The sequence below is a fragment of the Lathamus discolor genome, chromosome 12, assembly GCF_037157495.1.
Source record: "Lathamus discolor isolate bLatDis1 chromosome 12, bLatDis1.hap1, whole genome shotgun sequence".
NCBI classification, from domain to species: domain Eukaryota; kingdom Metazoa; phylum Chordata; class Aves; order Psittaciformes; family Psittacidae; genus Lathamus; species Lathamus discolor.
In genome coordinates this window covers 12,859,925-12,880,255 of record NC_088895.1, presented here as the reverse complement: position 1 = coordinate 12,880,255, position 20,331 = coordinate 12,859,925, and the positions used below count along the sequence as shown (strand labels likewise).

General features: G+C 42.3%; 2 protein-coding genes across 11 annotated transcripts in view; both read left to right on the top strand.

The window, feature by feature from the left end:
- Positions 1–662: 662 nt before the first annotated feature.
- On the top strand, positions 663–13,166 carry ZCCHC8 (zinc finger CCHC-type containing 8). Of its 2 annotated transcripts, none has more exons than XM_065692531.1 (14): positions 663–1,003; positions 1,944–1,984; positions 2,571–2,645; positions 3,132–3,237; positions 3,980–4,054; positions 4,373–4,476; positions 4,860–4,925; positions 6,835–6,895; positions 7,340–7,482; positions 8,240–8,382; positions 9,118–9,230; positions 9,872–9,955; positions 10,778–10,892; positions 11,662–13,166. In XM_065692531.1, the coding sequence occupies exons 1-14, from the start codon at positions 689–691 to the stop codon at positions 12,471–12,473; spliced, it is 2,253 nt and encodes a 750-aa protein (XP_065548603.1). In that variant the 5' UTR covers positions 663–688; the 3' UTR covers positions 12,474–13,166. The 2 variants fall into 2 exon arrangements, with proteins under 2 accessions (XP_065548603.1, XP_065548602.1); XM_065692530.1 differs by having other exon boundaries at positions 6,832–6,895.
- Positions 13,167–18,275: 5,109 nt separating this feature from the next.
- Positions 18,276–20,331, top strand: part of CLIP1 (CAP-Gly domain containing linker protein 1) — a 68,360-nt gene continuing 66,304 nt past the window's right edge. For 7 of the 9 annotated variants that reach the window (XM_065692556.1, XM_065692553.1, XM_065692555.1 and 4 more), the window contains exon 1: positions 18,276–18,361. The gene's annotated coding sequence lies outside the window, so the exon portion shown is untranslated. Of the gene's footprint in view, positions 18,374–18,953; positions 18,974–20,331 lie in introns of those variants that run through there. The other 2 variants (XM_065692548.1, XM_065692550.1) reach the window with 2 other exon arrangements.

Sequence of the window (20,331 nt, the reverse complement as noted above, 5' to 3'; positions counted from 1 at the left end):
AGCCTCTAAGAAAGAGAGGTAAGAGATGGCAGGAAGACTGGAGAAGTCAGGAATAGAGTGTTTTGCTTTGCTGATTTGGAAGTAGGGTTTTCCTAAAATAAGGAGATGGTGTTACAGAGCACAACTCAGGGTGAGGAATACTCAGCTTGCCATTGTGATCAATTTGATGGAAATTTTAGTACAGAGAAGGATAACCAAACCATTGCTGAGAGAGTTTGGTAGATGTTGGAGCCCTTAGCTAATACTTGAGTGCTTTGAAAGGTGCGTTAACTCGTAGATGACACAAGCCTTACAGGAACGCTGTACCCCAGCATACTAAATGCACAAGGCAGTGCTCCACCATGAGTGCGGCTGCTTCCCAGGACAGGATGGGGCCTGACTGCAAGGACCCCGGCACCACGAGGAGCATCGCAGCGGGCGGCGCCCTCCGTCCCCCATTTTGACGGCGCACGTCCCCTGCAGCTCCCGGCGTTCCGTGCGCGCCGCGCACGCCTGCAGAGTGCCGCCTACATCTCCCAGCACGCACAGCGCGCTGGGGCGGGCTCCGCAATGGTGGGCAGCTGCCGGGGCATGCCGGGAGTTGTAGTCCTGCGGCTCCATGATGGAGCGAGCGGCGGCTCCGGTTGCCCTTTGCCCCCGCGGCTGCGTCCCCCCTCCCCAAGCCCGTCCCTTCCTGCTGCACCGCAAGATGGCGGCTGAGGTGGATTTCGGGGATAGCGAGCTCTTCCAGCAGCTTGACGAAGGAGAAGGGCCGCCGCTGCTGCCACCTCGCCCCAGCCTAGAGGAGGAGGAGGAGGAAGAAGAAGAAAAAGAAGAAGAGGAGGAGGAAGAAGGAGGAGAAGAGGAGGAGGAGGAGAAGGAGGACGAGGGAAAGGAGGAGGATGAGGATGAACAGGAGGAGGTGGCGGCGGCGGTGGGGGAGAGACCCGACAAAACCTTGGAGGACTTGTACAAGAGGCTGCGAGACCGCGAGGAGACGGTGCGGCTGCTCCGGGAGGAGAATATCCTGACGGGAGAGGCAGGGCCTGCTCCGGGGAGGGCGGTGCGGGGCCGCTTCTGCCGTCGGTTCCCTTCCGGGCCAGCCCGAGCAGCGACCTGCCTGGGGCATGAGGGGCTCCGGCTTTTCCCGCCTCCCCTGTGAGGCCGGGCTCTGTGTCGATGTGGGGGAAGGCCCGGTCAGTGTGAGCCTGCCGCGTCCTGATGGGCGATGAGAATGGAGCTCGGCGGGGAGGGGGCTCACGGTGTCTCGGTGGGGTGGCTGCTTTATCCTGGCTTCTGCTTCCGTGTGTTAAGAGGGAGTTTTCTTTGAAAACTCCTATCCTTAGATCCTCCAGGCCCTTACCGGCTTTGCTTCAGTTGGCAGAGGAGGTAGTTGAGTTTTTGGTGCTGCGATGGCCTTTAAAACACTTGATGCTGGAAGCTTTGACTTCCTAGGGAAAAGAAACAGTTGTATGTTCACTAAACCCTATATTTAACATAGCTAGAAAGAATTTTAAGCTGTAGATTGCGACTGGTTCTCTAAAGGGTTTGATACTGCATCAGAATGGAATCTGAAACTGGTTTTATTATTTACTATTTACGAGTACGTGTGTTGACTTTTTGTGGGGGGGGAGATTGTAGGTATTTTTAAAATACTATAACTCTGACAAACATAGCGCAGGTAATGAATTATAGTAATTAGATTGTCACAGCGAGCCCTTTTTTACCCGGGCTTTGATTTGGGGCAGTGTTGCTTAGTTTTGCTTGCTTGCCTTGTTTTCATTTGGTTGTGTTTCTTCAGCAGCAGGTGGATTTGTAAATAATCCTCTGTGCACTGAAAGGGAAGGTCTGAAACCCCGTTTGTTCTGTGGAATTCTTGTTAGATGTCTTGTTGGCTTTGATCCTTCAGTTAAGAGGTCTGTGTTTTCTGTGGAAAGTAGTGTACCTTAACAGTCAATTAACATCAGGAACTTAAACGGAAGCTGAATATTCTGACTCGTCCTAGGTATGTGACTTGAAAAGCTTTATATATATATGTTTGAAATAAGAGTTTGTCTGAGACAAGAGCTGCCTGAGGGAACGATGTTTGCCACATTGTTTAGAAACTGTTGCTCTGTCGCTGTCCCTGCTCAGATATTGGGCTCCTAAAGTGTCATCACCATGCTTAAAGTCTTTTAGACTTGAATACCAAGAACTTGGTTTGTTTTGCTGTAGCTTTATTTATTTGTGTGTACCCATCTGTTTATGAAACATATGTGGCCTTTAAGGGAACACATTTTTGTAAAGTTCAGCAGTAAGAACAAGAGACCTTATTTTTTCAAAATTGTGTTTATAAGCTTTTATAACATAAGAAAGTGACTGTAGTGTGGTGTTCCCTTTTGTTTTCTTGCCACCTCACACCAGGCAATGTGCTTGGCTCGAGAGAGGAAGATTTCTGTTTAAGTGAATAGAAACTTGTCAAAAGGACAGGACTTGTATTGACTAAACCTTCCTCTCTCTGAGGGCTACTGACTCTTTGCTGTGACAAACCACGTAGGGAATACTCGGAGTAAAGCTAATGCAGTAACCATTGTCTGTGTGTTCTGTTCTAGTGGAATTTATGTGGAGAACTCCAAAGTAGATGGGCCTCTGTTACAGATTTTATTTATGAACAATGTCATTTCTAGGTAAGTACTTTGCAGGAAATCAGGGGTCCATCATGTGTAAGGGTTACTTGGGAAGACAAATGCCATCATGCCAAATGTGCCTGTCTCTCCTCTCCTGCTACTCCTTCTTCCACCTTTACATGCTGAGTATGATACCATTTGGTCTGGGATATCCCTTGGGTCAGTCAGGGTCAGCTGTCCTGGCTGTGTCCCCCCACCAGCTTCTTGTGCACCCCCAGCCTCCTCACTGGTGGGTTGGGGTGAGGAGCAGAAAAGGCCTTGACTCTGCAAGCAGTAAGGAAAACACCCCTGTGTGTTACCAACACTGTTTCCAGCACAAATCCAAATCACAGCACATGCCAGCTGCTAAGAAGAAAATTACCTCTACCCCAGACAAAATCAGCTCAATGATAAATGCTAAAAGAAAACCAACCAACCAAATAAGAACATTTGGCGTATGTTTCAGTCTTGTGCACATCTTCATCTCTCTGTACTTCCTCACTACAGACAGTATCATCAAGAAATTGAAGACTTCATTTTTGGCTTAGTTCAGAGATATGAAGAGCAGAGGAAAAATGAAGAAGAAAAAACACAGCTCAATGTTGAGCCACAGGTACTTAAAAACTCAAATTGTTACTAGGTGCTGCTTGTCTTGCATCCTTATTGTGGGAATATTAAAATACTACACTGCTAAACAGGTGATTTCCAGATGGTTTTTCCTGATAATTGCTAAGTATCTATGAAATAACTGTAAAGCAGAGATTGTATAGCTCTTTGTTCCAAAGATAGAGGACCAGGACAAAGAAAAGATCATTTGTGCCCATGAAAATTCTTCTTTGAAATTGTTCCTGGTGAAAGAAATTTGTGTAAAAGCAAAGTAGTAAGTTGATATAAATAATCAGGAGAAGACCATAAGGTATGAACTTAAGGTACCCTTTTCTGATAGTATTTGGCTCAACTTCAAGTATGTCAGAGCATAGATGAACAACAGAATCTGGAAATTTCCACTTTCTTCTCGGTTTGGAATTTGGAGTTATACTTGACAATCACTTTGAGTAAAAGGGTGAAATGACACACTTCTCATCTTTCTCTTAGCTTTTGAGATAAGAATAAGGATGTTTTTATGCAGTGTATTTCTCATCAGATAAAACATGGGAGGAGAGCTGTGTCATTCTTTGGACTGTGGAAAGCATTATGATTAAAGTAGACATCACCATCCTACTGTTTAACTCTTTTCTGAGAGAATAGGAGCTGTATTGCATATTCTGTGCCTTTTGCATACATGAGTAACTTAGAAGCTCTTCTGTTTACTGTTATTTTAAATGAACTATTTGCGTGTTTACGTTTCATGTCAGCCCTCCAGTATTCTTTTGGAAGAGGATGGTAAAGCAGCAAGTTCGAATTCTAAAAAAGTGAAAGAAGCTTTTAGTGTAAGTTCTTGACTATGTGCTCTTCAATGGTAGGTCTGCCTCTTCATTCTACATATTCAATATGCACTGCCATTAAAATAAGCTCTTGTTAAATCTCATTGATCAATATAATAGCAGTTAAGTTCAGCATGTTTTGGCTACATCATTGGAAAAAGCACGTATTTCTACAGGTGTGGGCATGTGTTATTTGTAAATTCTTACAGAGTGGGGGAAAAAAAAGCCTGGAAGTATTTCAAGCAGTCTAAATTTATAGAATTGCTGCCAATCTGCCCTAAATACTGACACATTTCTGACAATTTTCTGACTTTTTTTCTACAGGTTGTAGGAAGTGTTCTGTATTTTGCCAATTTTTGTCTTGATAAACTGGGACAGCCTATATTAAATGAGAATCCACAGCTGACAGAAGGATGGGAAATACCTAAGTATCCTGTTTGTTAAAGGGGTTTTCCGTTTCTCAAGGCCAGAGAATGCCAGTGGGTAAATTGAACTCAAATCCTGTTCAGTAGATTGTACAGTTTTGTCAAACTGTATCAATCATTAGAGATGAAAAAATTTAATGAGTCATTAATGGCTTTTTTTTACTCAAACCAGTCCAATATTGATATGATTGGCTCATTGATTTTCAGTGGGCTTATGCTTGGGAAGAGTGAATGCCTTGTCACCATAAATACATCTTGTGACTTTAGGAATTTCCCGGGCCAATCTGTAATCAGGTTTGGAATGACAGCTCATTCCAAGTATGAATAAGCTGTTCTTCCTCTATAAAATCTGCTATCCAGTAGCAGTTCCTTATTGAAATCTAAAGATATCAGCAAGTTTTCAGCCACATTCTCTCCCTAGATGGACAAGAAATACAAGTAAAACCAAAAAGGTTTGTATTATTCTTAAATATAAAGTTTTGAGCTGAAAAGTTCAGATGTACTCTGTAATTATTCCCCAGTATACTAAACCCTTGAACATACTTAAACAATGACTTTAAATGGAGTAAATCAGTGCTGAGCTTTGCAGTCAGTGGGTGTTTCTTGGTTATTGACTTTAAGAAGGGCCTAAAATAAATTTGTAAAAACAGTTTGAAGTTTACAGCCCGTTCTTGGGTTGTTTGTCTTTTTAGTGACTGCTTTGTCATCCTTGTACTGGTGTACTGTCATCACGCTTACTGGTTTGTAGAACAACTCCTGTCTGATTTACTTCATAGATTTTTAAGACTGGTCTTAGACTTGATTGTAGAGCTTTTATGAGAGGTAAGAAGTGAATTGAGTTTCCAGCTGGCAGCTTGTGTGGTCTCCATAGTGTTTGAAGTCACTGATTTCAGATGCAGTGAAGACCAGGCAACAGTTCAGTGGGAATTGCAACGATAAAGGGGCATGCTGAGTTTCTTTAGAAATACAGCCATCTGAAAGGAAAGCACATTGAAGGGTTGTGCTCATAATCTAGAATGGTGATAAAATACTTGGATCACCAGAGAAGGCTTCTGTTTGAATACTGTGTAAAGAAGCAGAAGATGCACTTAATTTTATCTTATTAGAGGCTTCAAGAGGTTGGAGTGTGTGTGGGGTGTGTGTTTACGCTGAACACATTGTCATGTCACCTTTTTGTCTCCACTTCTGGTCCCATCCTATTTCTATAAAACTGAATGTTCACAAAAGAAATATTTCATTAAAATCTTGTGATTTGGATTTTCCCCCCTATAATATTGAAAATGTTTGCTGCCATTTTATTAATCTACAAGGAAAATCAAGGTTGAAGCCAGCTGCAGTTCCATTCCAGATTTTCAGTGCACAGTTTCACCATATGCATAATGTATTCAAACTGTGGACCAGGGCTTGACAAAGAAGCAGTCATGCTCTGCTACTTGTTTCTACTGGTAACTGATTCTCAGTATTGTAAAAAGGATCAGACCTCTGAATCAAGTCTAAAAAGAGAAAGAGTTATTAAGGTACTACAGGAGTATTAATTTGAGGGGTTCCTTATCTGTTATTTGAGGTTATCCTTATCTTAGAGTTAGAAGTATTGTTTTAACATCTTTCCTTCTTCTGGACATAACATAAGCTTTAGTATGTAGGGTTTGGTTTTATTTATTGGCACTATCTAAGGAAACGTTGACATACTTAATCAGAAGTAGAAACCCTTCAGTGAATATCTTTCTGCACCATGATGTAAGGAGAAGCTTTTCCAGCTTTAGGACACTAAACTGTTGGATCAGGTTGCCCAGAGAAGTTGTGTGGTCTCCACCCTTAGAGATTTTCAGGGCCCAACTGGATAAGGCCCTGAGCAGCCTGGTCTGATCTCATAGCTGACCCAGCCTGTATTAAGACACTGGGTTAGAGATTCCTTGAGATCCAGCCTGAATTATTCTACTTACTATTCTATTCCCTCTTAAAGCTATAGATCTCTATTATAAGGGGTATAAAAGCTCCAGTTTTGCCTGGAAGCAAAACTTTTCTGCTGTAATTTTAGTTCTCTTTTTTTCTTCCTCTCCACATTCTGTTAAGTATTTTTCCAACCACCCCCCCGGTGCTGTGCCTGTGTTTTTTTTCTCATTTCTTGTGTTCTTCTTAGGACTGTGAAAGAAACAATATTCTGTTACTCTCTTTTGAAGATTAATAAGTCAGTTTAAGAGAAGCAGAAGACAGCATCTGAAATCAGCAAGCAATACTTACTTCTTTTTCTTTCTTTCTTTCTAAGTCTAAAACTAATAAGATTTAAAATAATTAAATGCACTTACCATTGCAAAATTGTAAATGGCTTCATTTCTTGTGTGTTGTTTTTTTTTTAAGCAGGCCAAAACCTACTTGTTTCAATTGTGGTTTAGAAGACCATCAAATGAAAGACTGTCCAAAGGTAAAGTCTACACCAATACTTGAAAGGCTGCTGCTCCTCAAGAAATGTTCTGGTGTAACCACACTGTTCTGGGGTCAGGATGTACAAATGGCTATTTATCTCTGTTGATTAGATCCTGCTGGTCATAGTTATAAATTCTACCATGCTAAATCAGAGTGAATTAATTTTACAGTGTAATTGTTTGAATACTCCCTTTAATTTACGGAGGGACATTTTTCAGTCTGAACAGTTTTTCCTCCCACTTGAGAGCTCCACTAAATCCAATGCCAATAGTCTTGGGTTTTTGCTATGGACTTTTTATTACAACTATAGATGTATCACATGGCTGTGTAATAAATGATTTAAGTATGCTGAGGGCAAGGAGTGCCAGTTTTATGTTGGGTGAAGGAGTGCATATACTCTAAATTGTCCGCATCTAAACTTCCCAATTGTATTATCTTTAAGCCACGAAATCCAGCTCGTATAAGTGAGAAGAGAAAGGAATACATGGAAGCTTGTGGTGAATCGAGCAGTCAGATTTTTCAGCAGCGTTATCATGAAGAAGAAGTAGAAGAGAGGTTTGGAAAATTTAAACCAGGAGTAATTAGGTATCTCTTTTCCTTCCATTCACTGTTGCACTGCTTTTCTGGAATAGCTTTTCTACCTTTGGAGTGCCAGATGTTACTTTCCAGATTTCTGTTAAATCCATCCACTACTCTTAACTATGGGTTTATTATGTTTGAACTTGTTTGCTAAATAAAATGGTTCAGTAAGTTGCAGAGATGTTTTTCTAATGAAATCTCATTGCTAGCTTAAGAGTCCTGCCCTATCCACAGCCCATTCCCTAATGCAGGGAGATGAACGTTACTCTCTGGCTACTCAAATTGCAAATATATTCCTAATAAACTAAAAGTGCATGCCAAATTCTGAAAGTGTTGTGCTTTGGATGTCCCTTCCTCTCTTTTTTTTTCTCAATTCAATATGTTTAAAAAATCATAGCATGGCTGTAGCAGACTCCAAAGAAATCACCAGGGAATTAAGTCACATTAAATTCCTTCCTGTTGTGATAGCTACAGTTAAGGCCAGGAATCAGAAGTAACAAGTCCAGTAAATTGTTCTCAGGGTAGAATTAATTCTCATGAAATATTTAAGCATGAGAAATGAAAGTGTTAAAAGTTATCAGAGATGGCTTTGACCTAAAATTGTTATGTCTGGGATTGAGAGGCAACATGGTTTGAGCTAAAACTAAGTTATTTTAACTTGACAGTTTAAAATTCAACAAAATGCTTGTGAATTTCTTTTGTCAAAACTTGTAATGGGTTGTATTGGAGGACATTTTGTTTTCTGTTTGTTTTCTTGACTTAGTGGGGAGCTTCAAGATGCACTTGGGGTGACAGATAAGAGTCTGCCTCCATTTATATATCGCATGCGGCAGCTGGGTTACCCTCCAGGCTGGCTCAAGGAAGCTGAAATGGAGCATTCGGGGCTTGTGCTTTATGATGGAAAAAGTAAGGAATGTGCTGTTTGAATGCAGTTTTCAGTGTGCTGTTTACTGACTGCACCCTAGTCAGGAGACAAAATACCTAGTATGGAAAGCATGAAAGCAGGAGAAAGTTGTAAATCAAGTTTCCTCTTCTAAAGTCATGTAAAAATATTCCCCTTTCTTCTAGCAAAGATGTGATAATGAAACAAATCCTGTAATGATTGCATTGCATAGATGAAAACTTTCAATGTGATTTCACTCTGATCAACCTTTGCTGTTAGAACATGAAGTTCCTGTGAAACTGTGGAAGACCTGCACAGAGCCTCTTGTCAGATTTCCTATTTTTAATAAGCTTCTCTTCTTTTATGAAAGAAACCATAATACTTTCTAAAGTTCAACGATTTATTCTTACAAAGTAAGACCACCAGCAAGCAAAGAATTCATCCCTTGAAATCCAGTTTATTAAGTAATTTACCAGATTTTTACTAATGACCAATATTTATGCTGCATTTCAGAGAACAGCCAAATTCTGAGGCCAGTAATGGTAGTGAAGAGTAGTATTGTTATGAATACCCAGTTAAGTTTGTGGGGAAGCTTCATGGGTTTATCTGATCAATTTTGGTCACTGTTAGTGCCTTTGTGGATCACAAAGCCTCTATTAATACTTACATTCCAAACCCCAAATCCCTGTTATTAAATGCTTGGAGTTATTTCAGTAATGTTCTTAATTAGCATCAGTAATAACTGTATTTCATTATAGGTGATAGTGGAGCAGATGAAAGATCTCGCCAACCAAAACGCACCATTTACGATGTGTCGAAGTTGATAAACTATCCAGGCTTTAATATATCCACTCCAAGTGGGATCCCAGATGTAAGTAGCTGTCCTCTGCCTTCTAAACAACATGTTGAGTAGCAGTAATTGCTTTTAGCCAAGTTTAAGGAAGAATCTTCTGTGACAGCTGCTGTTGAACTTTACTTTCAAAGGCATTTTAACCTGCTGTTAGTAGTGAACTTCATCACTGATGTCAGTGCCTGTGCATTAAAAAGCAGTATTTGTACATTTTCCTTTCAGCTTTTCAGCTCTACATTTAGTAGCCTCCAAATGGGATTTTTTTCATTCAGTTTGCTCAGCCTCCAGGTTTTTTTTCATTCAGAATTAACAGGCTTTCAAAGTAAGCTTTTTTCATCTCAACAGTTATTTCAAGGAGAAGTCTGTAGCTGTTTTACAAATGTTGGAGAGACGTTGCTAGGAAATGCTCAACCATTTTGCAAAGATGAATTGAATTTCTTTGAATGATTATTTCTACCTAGTCATAGTGCACTGCATCAGTTGTTTGTGCTCACAGGTGAAATACTTCGGTTCGCTAGAAGTTCCCATTAAAAATCTATTTACTCTGATAGGTGAGGCTTTAGTGAGAACTTAAATTCATCTTGGCTGATTAATCTCTCAGCATTTGTTGTGTTATTAACCACCCATATGCAACATTATTCCTTTTTTTTCCCCTCCTGTAGGAATGGCAGTTGTTTGGTTCCATCCCCATGCAGCCATCTCAACAAAAGGAGGTTTTTGCTCACTACCTTTCCAGTTTCCATGAGGTGAATATGTCTCATTATTATTTGCAGAAATAAAAAGGTTGCCTTGTAGTTTGTGTAGCCAGTGATGATCTTGTGTTTGTATCTTCTTGCTTTTGCACAAGGGGATGGGCTTTCTTATTGACACTGTCAGGTGTGAAATGCTTACCTGTTCTAACAAAAAGGAGCTTCATGTTTAGAACAAATGCTGTGATTTCAGTTAATATAAGCAGATCCCAGTTGTGCAATATTTTATATACAGTGGTGAAAAAAGGTTGCTGTAAACTCAAAACCAGTCTTACTTACAGAATTCCCTAGTAAATGAAAAGCTACTTGCCAGAGTCACGTTTTAGAGTAATCTTATTACAGTGATGTGAGAAAACACGTGGTAGTCCTGTCCCTTATCATTCCTGGGTCTTCTTTACTGTGACTCTAGTCTATTGTTATCTACTGCAGAATGCTTCCACTTACAGATGGGACATGTATGCTCTGCTGTCAGTCTTAAAGTGTAATGCTATATGGAATTACATAGTAAATTCTAAGCCTGCCAGAAAGGGGTGTGCAATACTTGAGTTGTGATGGTCTCATGAGATGTAGGTGTCCAAGGGAAAACTGGGTTGTAATCCTACGTTAGGAATGCAAACAGTCTTTTGCCTCTTAAACCTGCACAAGCTTCAAGTTCTGTTCAGTTGCATTAAATCTCTCAACCTTCAAAGTTTACACACTGGGTCAACCAAATAATTGTGAAGTTATGAAATTGCTTAAAATATGTTCTTATAGCTGGAAATGTTACCTTACACAATGTAATACTCATTTCTTTTGGTTTCCTGGATAATTTCTTTTCAGCCGAGTCCAAAACCTAACAATAAAAGGCCTGCATCTCGGTCACGATCTCATCACTCAAAACAACCAAAAGACGACAATTTGGAGGCACCAGTAACTGACATGGAAATAGATTCTGGTAGTTATTCTGTGATTTTTTTTTTTTTTTCTAGTTTCAATTTTTATTTTCAAAATAACCTGCTCTGAATTTTTGAAATATCAATGTTCATAAAGAGAAACCAATGTGCTACGGGGGTGATTAATGTAACTGTGACTTTGTTTAAACTGCTAACATATGCTCACAGGGTCTTACTGTAGTTGTATTAAGGCCTCTCTACAATGTGTTCTCTGTTGCTGCAATTGTTGTATCTTCTAATACCAAGCAGGAGAACTCAATTGTGTGCTCAGAGCAATTGGAACATTAGGTTACAGATTCCCATCTCTTTACTTCTGGTGTGTATCCTAAAGTTACGAAGACCTCCAGATCCTTAAATATTTGGGTGAAATTATGTAGGATGTTACAGGCTCACAAATTCTTAAAAAAGAGTCAGACTCACAGGAGGACTCAGTGGTGTTTAAATGCTAAGATAGCTGGAGAAACTTTTGGCTTTCCTTTTGGATTTCCTATAAGGAAATCTTGCAGTTGTCTCAGTGTGAAATAAGTTTGTTCTGAAGACATTCAAGAATGTATGTATGTATTTATTTACTTACTTAATAGCTAGCAGAGTTAAAATCCCTAAAAACATAGTTTCAATGGACATTAAGACCTTCAAAAAGTTTGTTCTATCTCAGCTGAAAACCAGGGAGGAGAAGACCTAAGTCTGCTACTTAATCAGGACATCGGCAGTGTGAATCTTGTTCTCATCCTATTTCAGATTTTAACAGTTGTCTTTTTAATCCGTTTCTAGATCTGGAAGCATCACAAAGATCTCAAACCCTGAACAGTTCTCACTTCCAACCTCCACTGCCCCCAGGGCATCCATCGATGCCAACTCCTCCTCCTTTACCACAAGGAACACCTCCACAAAATCTTTCACCACCTCAACCTTCAACCTCCACCCACCATCCTCTTCCTAGGACTGCTTCACCATCAAATCCTTCCAATGATACTTCTGAACCACAAATAGTGGACTCAGTCATGGATGAGGATTCTCTGACCTTAGAAGAGCTAGAGGAACAGCAACGCTTAATCTGGGCAGCACTTGAGCAGGCAGAAAGCACGAACAGTGACTCTGATATTCCTGTTGATACACCTTTAGCTGGAAATTCTGTTACATCATCACCATCTAGGAACGAAGCAGGTCTTGTTGCAGAAGTAAGGTCATCTGAGGAGGTGGTTTCAGTGGAAACAAGGCTTTCTGATACCAGTGAACAGCTACCAGAAAACGAATGTTCTATGGCTAGTCCTAATCCAGGAGATAGTTCACTTCACTCCAAGGAGGATCCTGCTAATTCTGAACCAGATTCTGAAGGCTTGCTAAATAACACCAGGCCTGTTCCCAACCCTGAGGTTAAAGAGGGAGAAAATACAAGTGATAATAAAGTGGTCAAAAGCACTGCAAAAACTTGCAGTTTTGTTCCTGATATGAGCAAGTTTGCTGCAGGCATAGCACCGTTTGAATTTGAAAACTTGGCAGAATCCACAGGTGTTTATCTACGAATAAGAAACCTGTTAAAAAATTCCCCAAGAAACCAGCAAAAGAGAAAGGCTTCACCTTAACTGGTCTTTGTTTCATTGTTTCCAAATCCCTTCTTCTGTTTCTTTCCCCCTCCAGTTTTACAAACTCTGAAAACTTCCCTTATCCTTTTGTGGCAAGGAGAAAATCTTGACAAATACAAGTCTGCCCCATTCTTCATTGGAACTGGAGCCAGTGCAGGGCTTCCCTATTGCCCTGGACCACCAATGCAGCCAGAAAATACAGAATGTTCCCACATTGCATCTCTCCACTGAGGAGTAACAGGACTGTTGATTTGTTAAAAGTGATTTACTTGCCAAAACATGAAACTCCAAAACAAAAATAGGTATTTGTGGTTTGCTGTTCATTATTTTGGCTAAGGTTTATATTGTCCTTGAGTTTCAAGTGGATTGGTGGGTTTTATATCTGTCCTTTATACAAGAATCTGTGCTTTATACATTTTGCTAAGTATCCTGTAGATAAGTTTAATATATTCTGAATGTTTTTAAGAAAGGTCTAACATGAAGATATCCCCCGTCAGAAAGCCTGGCAATTGGATGAAAATAATCAGAAATGACCAGCATCAGCTTCAGCAGTCCAAGTATTTTTATAAATTATTTATGTGGGTTGGTTTTAATTGCCACTGTATCTTTTGTACCATCGTCCTTTCTGTAAGCTTGCTGTACATACGTGTTTGTGGTTGTGTACAGAGGTTTAATAAATGAGCTTTTGTATAATGAGGTTTCCTAATTGAAGTATTAAACCATCAAACTGCTGAGATTTTTAAAAATAGATAATTAGAAAAACAAACTGATGAAAAGGAGGATGTATAAAGTTCAGTATTTTAGGAAGGCCACAACTGTTGGGTTAAGGTTTTCATAATCAAGTAGCTGGTAACATTTTAGCTAGAACCTGGCCATACCATTCATAATCTGAAGAACTGCCCAATTCGGAGAGCTTCCAAGTGTTAGAATTCTTCTGATTTCTTGTTCCAACACTTTCTTTTCTCTTAGTTGGCTTCAGAGGGACCTGTAGGTGAAAGGACTGTACATTACTTGCATTGCCAACAGAGGGAGTACTGGCTTGGCTTAACACTATCCGTTGTAGCTGATGAAGCATTTGTCCTTGGATAAAGCAGGAAAAAAAGTCTCTGTAGCTAAGTGAGATGAAAATACTTCAGTTTGCTATGCAGATATATAAGGAAAGACTTCTGAAGGGATGATGTTCAGAGGTGGTTTTGGTAAGATAACTTCAGAGCCTGAACTTTTTTAAAATGCTCAGCTTTGCAGATAATACATATTTCCTAAAGATCCTTATATAAGTACACTCTGCATTTGAATGCTTACAAGAACTCCAGCCTTTTTTAGTTAAAGCCTTTATATTTACTTCCTTTTTTCCCCTCTAAACTTTACAGGAAGGGAAAACCAGAGTCTTTATATATGAACAGCTTGTCTTCCCAAGAGGTTGAAAAACCTTTTTGCAGCATCTACCAGTTCAGTTTATGTGGCTGCATTTGGAAAGCAAAGTGGTCAAGGTAAATGTTCATCTTATGTGCTAAAATTAAAGGCTTTTTTAAAATATGTATATGTATTTTATAGGAGAAATAGTTTAACAGGGATGGATAACAAAATAGTATGTTTCTTCCAGCTTATACACACTTCACAAAGAAATCCCTATTGGGAAGCATATCGAGATCTTGTACTTTGTTCATGTCTCTTCCTCTTCCCATTAACTTAAAAGTTAGTAATGACACTTTACACAAACCATTATGTGCTGTGTGCTTCATCATTCGCATGTGAATGATAATGTGATGCAGGGCATGAGGTAATGATTCCAAGTGTACACACCTTTTGGGTGTGTTGAGGTGCTCATATTTTAAACGTGCAGTTCTCTCTCCACTCCTTAGAAGATCTTTTTTAATAGCTCTTGTGAAATGCTTCTTTAGTAGGACATGCAGCCTAAACTTCTGCCTTGCTTACAGAAGCCACAAGATTAAAGTCATCTTTATATATGCTTAGTACCCTTTAGTGCTCTGTGTGTTCACAATACTCTAATAATAAATCACCCTTCCACCTAACTGGTCAGGGTAGATAAGCCTTCAATGTTTGTACAAATTCAAATTGCCATTAAAGTGGCTGTTAATTTTATTGCTTCCAAGATTTATACAGAAGGTATTAGAGGAAGGGTAAAGTGGAATCGTTTCAGCAACACAGGTTTTTAATATAATGGTAAATTCTAGTTTAAATATGTTAAATCTTTAATTGTATAAGGCTTTGAATTTTAAATTGTTCAGCACTTACCACTTTGGCCACTTCTGGATTTGCTGCACACAAACTACTTGGGGATATGTTTTCCATTTTTGGAAGATGATGTCTTCTGGTATCTAAAGCAAATTTGAGGGGCTTGGGGCAGGAATGCACTGTGTTTGGGTCCACACACATGTGGACATGCTTGTAATTGACTTTTTGTCAGATGTAACTACTCAGATGGGTTTTGGGTATTGCAGCTCCACAGATCACTGGACAAGGTGTGAGAAAAAGCTGAATAGCAAAGTATTTCTTGGTCCTTTTAAGTCCCATTCCCATGGTGATGGGTGTGGCATAATAACCTAGATTAGAGCTTACTAAAATGAATGAGTAATAAAAATCTGTAATGAGGTGGGTATAGTGTGAACAGGCATCACTCACATTTTCCCACAGATTCCTGTTGGCATGGTACTTCTGTTTGTTTTATAGCATTTGAGAACAGATGCTTGTGCACATCTAAAACACCTGATCTGCGGAATGCTCAGTGGCAGTCAGGTATCTCTTAAAAAAGATTTGAATTTCTAACTTATGTTTTTTATAACCTAATTCACAGTGCTTAAAATGTCACGGAAAGAGAAACAGCACAGATTCTAGAAGATACCTGAAAGACATTTAGCTGCTGAGAAGAATTGTTTTTACTGCTAAAAGTAAGGCAGGATAGCTCGGGTAAAAAAAAAAAAAAAAGGAGAAAGAAAAATGAAGAGGAGTGAAAAGCTCAAATATAATTAAAGTGTTGCAAATGGTAGTTGCCATGGAACTCTGTAGTACCTTCACGCTGTAATACAGCGTATTGCCTCTGGTAAGTAGATGCTGTTGAAGAGTGATGCTGTTCCTAAGAATATGTCGTAGAGTCATACTTACATTTTAGGGGGTAGGAGGGGATGAGTCAGAGGTAGGAACTGGTCTCAATCCTCGGGGAAGCTTACAAACAGGATGGATTTAATAACATGGTAAATACTATGTGACAATTGGACGCTTCCTAAACTTCAGTTAACTACAGGCAATGAAGATTTGACATAAGAGTTTTTACAGCCTATGTTTAGCTGTCACCTAATGAGTGTATAAAAATGTATTTACCCTTTTGAATCTCAATAGAAACAAAACACCTGCTGCTTTGCTTCCCTGTAGGTGAGAACTCAGCTTTTGCTGGTATTTGCATCAGTGCTGGAATGATGTAGCTTCTCAGTTATCTTTGAAATGAAACAATCAAGATGAACATTATTGTTAAGTACCTTGTTTAAACAAGCATGCAGAAAGGATTCTTTAAATACTGACAGTTTAAGTACTGTTCTCTCGGTTCACCCATGTTGGGTAGAACAAATATGTAAAATCGGTTGAAAGTCTCCAAAGAACATGGAGAAAAAGCAGCTTTTTTTGTGCAGCTGCTGGGTAGCATAGCCACTAGGGAATGAAAACAGTAAGTAGTTAAGAATGGGAAGACTTCTTGCAGCCTTTCAGCCCACTAAGCTGTGAAAGTAACTACCAGAAACAACTACAGAAAGTAATAGTGCAAGTTTCTGTGCTGGGATTTTTGAAGCAGCACTTCTGTGATTACAAAAAAAACCCCAAAGCATTTAGTTGCTTTGTTTTGAAGCAGGTGTTCATATTGAAGAGCTCATTTAGATGAAGAAAAAATCCTACACTCAGAATTTTCTTTTTTATGTGGGTATGGCCCATTGAATATAAAAATAGATCTCTTAAGTCAGGGTATCTTTAGATGCTGTTCTTGAAGAGAAGCTTTGATACTTTTGGACCCTTCACAAGTCCAAGGGAGGGCAGAAACAATTTCAGCTGATGTTCCCACATTATGCAAGAGAACACTTTTAACTCTGAAGTGGGCCTTATACTTGTGGCCAGGATGCCAGTAGTTATGTCGGCATCCTGCATGTCCTTGGAGCATCCAGCAGTTCCTGTTTAGGTAGAGTTATGAAAATGTCTGTATATTATATGTTGACTGATGGGATCCTGCAGTTCAGAGCAGAGAGGCACTAGGACTGGAATCAGACAGTTTTCTTTCAATCATATTTCGCCCTTTATAGTTCTGTGATTTATAGTGCAAACGTCTTTTATCATAACGATTGCTACAAATTGGATGCAAATGTAGTTGCAGTTCAATGTGCATTGAGCTTGGCAAGACGTTCAATGTGCATTGAACTTGTTACTATTGTACCTATGTGGTAACAAGGGAACTGAGACAAAAAGATGAAATTAATGAAGTAAAATGATACACTGAGAGAAAACCGCATTTGGTATTGGCATCACATCAGTGTAGCAAGTTCAAACCTACACTCCCAGAACCAAGCACAAAGGCTCTCAAGTGCAATTTCCAAACCAGCAGGTATTTTGGGCAGGTGTTCTGTAAAGTTAAGTCTGACTCCCTAGTTTTTGTGTAAGGGAAGGATTACTTCCGTTGGGCCTGCATGGTCAGTGTTTTGGTTCAAGCAGTCAGTTGCTGGCTCTGCACTTATAAACACAATCTAATATTTAAATCCTCAAGTCCTCACTCAGCAAAACTTCTATCAAATTTTGCAGGGAGACAGGAGCTGACTGTCCATGGATTCCAGTATCTGATTCCTCATCTACTGCTCACAGTGAGAGAATCTATTTAACATTTAGGAATAGGAATCCTAACAAACATTGCTAAATGCTGATCTAGTTGAAACCTATTATTTGAGGGACTGCGTCACACCATTTTGTGCTTTACCATGCTGGAGTAGTGCCAGAGAATGGAGCCAAAATGAAACAAATTGCAGTCAGGCTCCAGCCCTGGAACTGCTTTCTCATCACCCTTTTGTTTGAATGGCATCATGCAGAAATGAAATGATCTGTGAGACTGCAAACTGGGGTTTGCTTTGTGATGGATTCAGCAGTCAGGGGCCAGCTAGCTGTTGCCTGTTTAAAGAGATAAAGTGAAGCAAAGCTGGTTGATTCACCCTTGAAAATAGGTGTTAAGCTGTTGATGATGGTGTTGGTGTGACCACTGCAGCTATTTAAACTTTAGCAGTGGGGTAGTGCCAGGCTCCAGTGTATCGATTCACAGACACGCTGGAAATTAAAATATTCAGTAGGGAAAAGGAAGGAATGATCAATTCCTGGGCGTTAGCACAAAAGGAAAATGGAGAAAAGCAGCAGCCAGTGAAGTTATTCACCTACTGAGAGCCGTGTGCTTCACATCCCCTCTCCTCCCAACCCCTCCCGTTCACGCCCGCCTGCTACTGCGGCGCATCTCCCGGGGGTCGGCGCTACCGGTGCTCGGTCCCCCCCCTCCCCGTGCGGGTACCGAGCCGACCCTCCGCAGCGAGCCACGTCCTGTGGGGCTGCCGTGCTGGGCGGCTCCCGGGGCCCGCCCTCCTCCTCGGCACGGTTGCACCGAGGAGACCCGCTCCTTGCCCCCGGGGCGAACAAAGCGGGGGAGCTGCGGGGGACCGGTGAGAGCGGGCGCGGGGCGGGCGGGGCGCGGCCCCTGCTGCTGCAGTCCCCGCCCCGCGGCGCCGCGGGCCCGGCCGGGCGCAGACGTTGTGTGCCCGCCCCGCCCCGCCCCGCGGAGCCGGGAGGCGCCGCTGCAGAGGGGGAGGCGGCAGCGGCCGGAGCTGCGCCCGGCGGTGCCGCGGAGCTGAGGGGCAGCGGTGAGGCCGCCGGTGGGGCCCGCGCGGGGGAAGGAGTTGTGGGGGGGACGGGACGGGGCAGCGGCGGCACCGGGCTTGCACCGCCGGCGCCTGAGGGCCGGGGGAGCCGCCGGCCGCCTCCCGCCGTGGGGCCTCCGCTTCCCGTCCGGGCGCCGCGCCGTGCCCGCGCTCGGGCCGCGCTGAGGAAGCGAGGCGGCGCGGGGGCGGCCGTGAGGCGCTGGGCGGGCTGCGAGGGGCCGGCGGCGGCTTGCGCCGGGGGGACCCGTGTGAGGCGATGCTGGGCTGGGTGGGGCCCGGCGGGCTGCTGGCCGCCGCCACACGTGCCCGCGCTTCCCCGCCGCGGCCGCCGTGACAGCAGCCGGTTCGGCTGGTTCCCGAGCCCCGTGCTCGGGCTCGCTCCGCTCCCCTATGGCTGCCGCCGCCGTGGCCCCGGTTGGACGGGGCTGGCTGCCGCTGAGGTGGCTGAGCCCTGTGCACTCGGGGGCTGGTGAGGTAGAGCGGGGCGGGCAGGGTGCGGGGGGACCCGGTGTTTTCGGGGCTCCCCTTTTCTCCCATCGTGCCCAGCCCTTGGGTGTGCGCGGTTCCTGAGGAGCAGGCAGGGACATGAGCGCGGTGAGTGCAGGCTCTGCTCGAGTCGCGCTCGTGGATGCAGCGCTGTGCCGGGTTACTGCTGTGGGGAAGGGGTCTGAGCATGGTGTAAACGCTGACCTGCAGTTCTCGGCGTCCCACGCTTGCATGCTGGTGTTTTACTGATTAACGTTTGGCTTATAATTTACCTTGGCTTTCTCTCTGTTTGGTTTATGTCTGCTCCTTACGCTTGCGTTGTTCTTAAAGCTACTGACTTGCAAGTGAGCTCCTCCTGTATTGCCGGGGGGCTCGGCCAGAGCTCACTGCCAGGTTAAACCTGTGGGACCCCCAGGCGAAGGCTGTGCTGTGGGGCCCCTGCTGCTTCCCGCTATATCCCTGGTGCTACCTGAGGCGGTTCAGTGTTCTCTGCTGAGTGCCTCAGCTGTCATGGGGCACAAGGTAATTGTTGCTGTTACTCAGATGTTAATGCGGCTCTTGCTGCATTAAAACCAGGAGTTTTCCCTTTCGTTAGAGCATCTTTGTGTGTTTTAAATAATTTTAGAAAACGAAAACAAACAGAAGCCAGCAGCACAAAAATCTGTCCCAAAACAGCACGGGGACGGAAATCCAGTCTGTGACTGTGTTCATGATTAAATGTATGACCGTGAAATGAAGGCTCTTTCCTCCCCACCCCATCACTCACTCACCCAGTGTGCTGGATGGGAAGGGTTTTACGGAAGTTCACAGGTTGCTCTGAGGCCTTTCAGCAGAGGGATCTGAAAACATGTGATATCTGTATTAACCTGTAGGAAGAAGGAAGAAAAGAGGCGCAAAAGAGGAAGTGCCTTTCTGCCTGCTGCTTTGGGAAGAGTTTTATTGAAAGAACAGAAATATACCTGTAATTCTGGAACTAACAGTGCCAGAGAGAGATTTTCCTTAAGTGTGTGTCTGTGTGCACCTGCTACAACATGTAACAAGATAGCAGACTCGATCCTGCGAAGGAAAAGTAGTAAATAACCACCCTTCAGCCACGATCTGTCTTAGTCTGTTATAACTGTTCAGGTACTAAACTTCTTCTTTTACATACTGAATGTAGAATGACTGAAACAAGTGCACAGGGTTATTAGTTCTTGCTTTAAAAGTGTGAGATTTCAGGATTCTCTTTCTGTCTGCTCCTTACATGTGCTGAAGTACACTAAAGTTTTCTGTGTAGTGAAGGGAGAGGGATGTGTTGGCTGAAGCAGGAAGGCTTGGAAATGTGACCTCAAATGTCCATATCCTTAGGGATCAAGAGGGAGATTTCTGTTTGGCAAAAAGATTAGTTTTACATAATTTGCATGGTTTCTTTTCAAGAGGAAGAGGGCAGAAAAACAGCTGTCTTATATCCTCATCACAGAGGTATC

Coding starts and splice junctions, on each gene's coding strand:
- ZCCHC8 (XM_065692530.1), top strand. CDS start 689: ATGGCGGCTGAGGTGGATTTCGGGGATAGCGAGCTCTTCCAGCAGCTT. Junction 2,646..3,131: donor ATGAACAATGTCATTTCTAG/GTAAGTACTTTG, acceptor TCCTCACTACAG/ACAGTATCATCAAGAAATTG. Junction 4,055..4,372: donor AAGTGAAAGAAGCTTTTAGT/GTAAGTTCTTGA, acceptor TTTTTTCTACAG/GTTGTAGGAAGTGTTCTGTA.